Source organism: Oncorhynchus mykiss, chromosome 12 (assembly GCF_013265735.2).
Source record: "Oncorhynchus mykiss isolate Arlee chromosome 12, USDA_OmykA_1.1, whole genome shotgun sequence".
Classification (NCBI taxonomy): Eukaryota; Metazoa; Chordata; class Actinopteri; order Salmoniformes; family Salmonidae; genus Oncorhynchus; species Oncorhynchus mykiss.
In genome coordinates, this window is record NC_048576.1 from 63,731,644 (window position 1) to 63,737,705 (window position 6,062).

The 6,062-nt window shown below is 42.2% G+C and overlaps 1 protein-coding gene across 2 annotated transcripts in view; it reads right to left on the reverse strand.

The window, feature by feature from the left end:
* gmip (GEM interacting protein) overlaps positions 1–5,637 on the reverse strand; it is a 45,995-nt gene extending 40,358 nt beyond the window's left edge. For both annotated transcript variants that reach the window (XM_021624491.2, XM_021624493.2), the window contains exon 1: positions 3,643–5,637. In XM_021624491.2, the coding sequence (XP_021480166.2) occupies positions 3,643–3,868 (226 nt within the window). In that variant the 5' untranslated portion in view covers positions 3,869–5,637. The remainder of the gene's footprint in view (positions 1–3,642) is intronic.
* Between the last annotated feature and the right edge of the window lie 425 nt (positions 5,638–6,062).

The window sequence follows — 6,062 nt, forward strand, 5'->3', positions numbered from 1 at the left end:
TTAAACAGACAAGATACAGTCAAAACACATGCAATTTAATATATATATACACACACACACACACTACCATTCAAAAGTTTGGGGTCACTTCGAAATGTCCTTGTTTTCCATGAAAACATACATGAAATGAGTTGCAGAATCAATAGGTAATGTAGTCAAGACGTTGATAAATGTATAAATAATGATTTTTAATTTAAATAAAAATTCAAACTTTGTTTTCGTCAAAGAATCCTTCTTTGCAGCATTTACAGCCTTGCAGACCTTTGGCATTCTAGTTGTCAATGTGTTGAGGTAATCTGAATAGATTTCACCTCATGCTTCCTGAAGCACCTCCTGAAGAACATCCCACAAGTTGGATTGGCTTGATGGGCACTTCTTATGTACCATACGGTCAAGCTGCTCCCACAACCACTCAATAGGGTTGAGATCCGGTGACTGTGCTGGCCACTCCATTATAGACAGAATACCAGCTGACTGCTTCTTCCCTAAATAGTTATTGCATAGTTTGGAGCTGAGCTTTGGGTCATTGTCCTGTTGTCGGAGGAAATTGGCTCCAGTTAAGTGCCGTCCACAGGGTATGGCTTGGCATTGCAAAATTGAGTGATAGACTTACTTTTTCAAGATCCCTTTCACCCTGTACAAATCTCCCACTTTGCCACCACCAGACCATCACATTGCCTCCACCATGCTTGACAGATGGTGTCATTTTCATTTTTTCTGCGTCTCACAAATGTTCTTCTTTGTGATCCGTACACCTCAAACTTAGATTTGTCTGTCCATAACATGTTTTTTCAAGTTTCCTCTGTCCAGTTTCTGTGTTCTTTTGCCCATCTTAATCTTTTATTTTTATTGACCAGTCTGAGATATGGCTTTTTCTTTGCAACTCTGCCTAGAAGGCCAGCATCCCGGAGTCGCCTCTTCACTGTTGACGTTGAGACTGGTGTTTTGTGGGTGCTCAGTTGTGCACCTAGGCCTCCCACTCCTCTTTCTATTCTGGTTAGAGCCAGTTTACGCTGTTCTGTGAAGGGAGTAGTTCACAGTGTTGTACGAGATCTTCAGTTTCTTGTCAATTTCTCGCATGGAATAGCCTTTAAATATTTTGTCTTTCCCATTCATCCTCTGAAAAGCATACATACATAATTGAATTCTCAATTGTCTCGAGGCATAAAAATCCATCTTTAACCTTTCTCTTCCCCTTCATTTACACTGATTGAAGTGGATTCAACAGGTGGCATCACTAAAGGATCATAGCTTTCACTTGTATTCACCTGGTCAGTCTATGTCGTGGAAAAATAGGTGTTCCTAATGTTTTGTACACGCAGTGTATATTTTATAGTAGGCTAAGAATATAATGAAATAAACCTAAATAAACTACAAATAATATTTTTCAACATGTGGCACCGCTGTCATATAAAAAAAAAAGGGTATTTTGTTAATGTATGTTTTCATGGAAAACAAGGAAAGTGACAAAAGCAATAAAAAAAGGTTGAGAAATACACTGCAGGCTTTACTGAGGCTGACGAGCAAACAATTAGCCCACCACACAGTAAGAACCTTTGTGGACTCCATTTAAAGCACATCTGTTACAATTCCATGTTGCAGAATAATATTAATAATGAGGAAGGTACAAGGGCATGAATTGATGGCAAAACAACAGAGGATATGTCATATGCTGCAAAAACACCTATGTACACACTACTGCTCATTGAAGCACAATAATCCTTCGATGTAAAATGGGGTGACCAAGACTCCCTCGTTGACATATTTATTATTTTAGCTTAGATTAATTCAGACTGGTTTGAGGCAGAAATGGGGTTCAGCAGACAATGTCACCTAAGTGTAATATTTCTGAATGTTATGGCAGCCAGAGGAGGCTGCTGAGGGGAGGACGGCTCATAATAATCGCTGGAATAAAGTAAATGGAATGGTATCAAACACGTTTGTTTGATACAATTAAATTACAGCCATAACACTCCATTCTAGTCATTATTAGGCTATGAGCCGTCCTCCCCTCAACAGCCTCCACTGATGGCAAAAGTAGCCAGTCTACTTTAGATCTATCCCATTAGCCAATGCCTATCTGATGTAAGACAATGAAGCCATAGGCAGAACTTTACCGCAATCATGACTAGGTTGGTTGGCGGAAATAAAAGTATAGGCTTTTTGAAACTTTTACAGATGAGCCCTGATTTACATAAATTACAGAAAATACACATCAATATAAATACAAAATGCAAACAGAAAAAAACAGCCATAAAAACTAAACCATCAGTAATGAGGTCTACAATCAGCTTCCTGAATTGCCCTAGAGCAAGGGGAGGCAAAGCACTTCAATCCAGCTCGTGAGACCTAAAAAAATAACCCTTTTTTTTCTCCCCAATTTCGTGGTATCCAAATGGTAGTTACAGTCTTGTCCCATCACTTCAACTCCCGTACAGACTCAGGAGAGGCGAAGGTCGAGAGCCGTGCATCCTCTGAAACACGACCCAGCCACGAAGCACAGCTTCTTGACACAATGCCCGCTGAACCCAGAAGCCAGCCGCACCAATGTGTTGGAGGAAACACCGTACACCCGGCGACTGTGTCAGCATGCATGCTCCCTGCCCACCACAGGAGTCGCTAGAGCACGATGGGACAAGGAAATCTTGGCCTGCCAAACCCTCTCCTAACCCAGACGATGCTGGGCCAATTGTGCGCCGCCTCAAGGGTGACACAGCCTGGGATCGAACCCGGGACTGTAGTGACGCCTCAAGCACTGCCTAAAGACCGCTGCGCCACTCGAGAGGCCCCTGCAAATTGATTTTAACAAACAATTGGTTCCCCCAAAAATGCGGCCCTCCGTTGAATTTCAAAATCCAGATGTGGCCCTCAAGCCAAAAAGTTTGCCCGCCCCTGTCCTGGAGGCACCGAAACATCAAATTTAAGAACATTTTGAAGTTTGTTCCACAAATAAGGTGCAAGAAAACGACGCTGATTTAGGCTACCTAGAAGAGACCAAAGGAATGTCCAGAGTTAGCCATCCCTGAGACTGGGTGTGGTAACTGGTATGTCTAAATTAGTATGATGTTAGGTACAGTGGAACTTTTTGTAAAAGGGCTTTATTAAATGAAAACATAGCAATGAATTAACGCTCATGACATCGAAGAGGGTCAATCAACTTCTCTGGTAAAAAAAAAAAAAGACTTTGGCCTACATATGCCTATATAAAAAATAGTTGACAAGATGATAAAGTTGGCGGAAAAACGTATCAGCAATCCACGGATCATTGGGCAAGACTCCGTGATGACGTACGGCGTAATGAAACACGCCACGATGTGAAGCCTATGGGCATTATGCCGCATTCAGGTGCTAGTTGGAACTAGGAAACTGACATTTCCGACTTGATAATTGAACGCGGGATGAGTATAACTGCAACCTAGGACATTAACGAATCTTCGTGTCAGACTCAGAGCGCACATGAAAGTTTCCCAGATAGTCCTTTTGTTTGTCCTCGCGTGAACTTGTCTATGTGTGGCATGTCTTGGCAGACGTGAAAATCTTCAGATAACATGAGATAACTGCATATTCGTCTTGTCTGTAAATCATTAGACCTACAAAGAAAACCATATGTGTGAAAGTCGTAAATATGTTCCATTGACTTACCGCAACAGTCCTCAAAAAGCAGCCGAAGTTGTCTCAGACATTCGGACACTGCGCGGAGTCTTGACACTGTCCATGTTATATCGTAGTATTTCATCCTACGAATACCACTACCGTTTTGACACGGGATTAGTGTGGTGTTCATTCCCGGTAAATGAGAATCATTCTCTCCCTGTTCAGTAGGCGTATGTTTTACACCACACCGCATATTCAATTCCAACAAAGACATTTCTAGCTGTCTACGAGTAGAGGCACGCAACACAAAACAATTTGGCTAACACGCATTAAAATATCCTAGGTCAAAATGTGGTAGGCTATATTGATTAAAATCAAAAACATTCTTTCCATTTCGTGCAATGTAGAACAAAATCCATTCGGAAATCAATATATTTCCCTCAGAGGTGTGTAATTGTCAGTTTGGATAGGCAGCCCCCTTGGCGCATCCTAGCCCAGAGTCCACTCAGCCGTTATCGTTTGTCTCATATCCTCCGACTGATTTCCTCAATCTCTTTGAGAATAAAACCGTGTCATAGAACAATGTTTTCAGGTCTATCAACTAGGGTTTTCCCTCCCTACGTAGTCTTGTTCCGCTAGGCATCTTGTCCAACCGCATTCCTACTGTATGTCGCAACATTCTTAGCGTCATCTCGACCCTGGTTTTGATAGTTTTTCAGATTTTTTGATGGATTTATAAACCACTTGAAAATAACACATTTGGGACACAAGGTTCAATTTTCGCGGGCCATCACACTGGGAACAAAATAACTGGTTTATAGAGCACACATGAAGCAAAGTAGGCCTAGTCTAGGTCTAATCCATAATGTTTTACTCCTATTTGGCAGGCAGTGCTTTAAAAAAAAAAAAAAAAATTTAGAAATCCCGGATTTTAGGCTTCTATTTTTAGTAACTTGCTGGTAAGTAGCATGCATGAAGATTCTATAGTTAGTTATTTTTAATGATTGGTTAAAGTTTGTTCACTGAGTTATGACACATGTAAAAAGGAACTCTGCAATTGTTGCACAGAATAAGAGGGGGATGGCAATTTGTCACCCAACAACCCAATAATCACAGACAAACAGACAAATAACTTTGATAAGGTTTCAGTGGTGCAACATCTAGCCAAATACAGAAATCTCTAATTTGACCATGTAGAGGAATAGAGACCACAATTATCGTTACTCTTTAACAAAATATTGTATTATTTGGTATGAGGTTACAAAAACGCTGTTATGACAGACAATGTAATCTCTTAGACTACTACGAGTGAATCTCAACATCTCACATGGCTCCTCCTCAACCACAAAAGTGTGAGGCGTCTACTGCGGTCTCTGTGGTCGCTCCCGCCTGTGAACCTTGTATAACTCCGTGTGAAGGCAACAAGGCATTAGTCTGGAAACAGACCAGAGGTGGCAAGTGGGGGAAAGGAGTACTCCACTGCTATGAACAGCTCTACTGTAACTCAATGGCAATGAACTGACAGGGGAGGCGGATAGGGGTGAATTCTTACATCCTACTTAAGTTGAATTTTCACTTGAAGTGACGCATTGATGCTGCAATAGTCTATGTGCTGGGGGGCTAGGGTCAGTCTGTTATATCTGGTGTAATTCTCCGGTATCCTGTGTGAATTTAAGTATGCTCCCTCTAATACTCTCTCTCTCTCTCGCTTGCTCTCCCCTCACGGAGGACCTGAGGCCTAGGATCATGCCTCAACACTACCTGGCCTGATGACTCCTGGCTGTCCCCAGTCCACCTGGCCGTGCTGCTGCTCCAGTTTCAACTGTTCTGCCAGCGGCTATGGAACTCTGACCTGTTCACCGGACGTGCTACGTTGTCCCTGACCTACTGTTTTCGACTCTCTCTCGCTCTCTCCCGCACCTGCTGTCTCGACCTCTCAATGATTGGCTATGAAAAGCCAACTGACATTTACTCCTGAGGTACTGACCTGTTGCTCCCTCTACAACCACTATGATTATTATTTTACCCTGCTGGTCATCTATGAATGTTTGAACATCTTGAAGAACAATCTGGCCTTAAAATGGCCATGTACTCTTATAATCTCCACCCGGGACACAGCCAGAAGAGGACTGGCCACCCCTCATAGCCTGGTTCCGCTCTAGGTTACTTCCTAGGTTCCTGCCTTTCTAGGGAGTTTTTCCTAGCCACCGTGCTTCTACATCTGCTTTGCTTGCTGTTTGGGGTTTTAGGCTGAGTTTCTGTATAGCACTTTCTGACATCTGCTGATGTAAAAAGGGCTTTATAAATACATTTGATTGATTGAATTAAGAGATTAGGAAGATTTGACTTAAGTGGAAGTTAGGATTCTACCCATAGTTATTAACTTTAGGAGCTGTTGGTTTCTAAAAAGACGTACTCCACTGCTATAAAGAGCACTACTGTAACTCAATGGTTAGGGTCTGACAGGG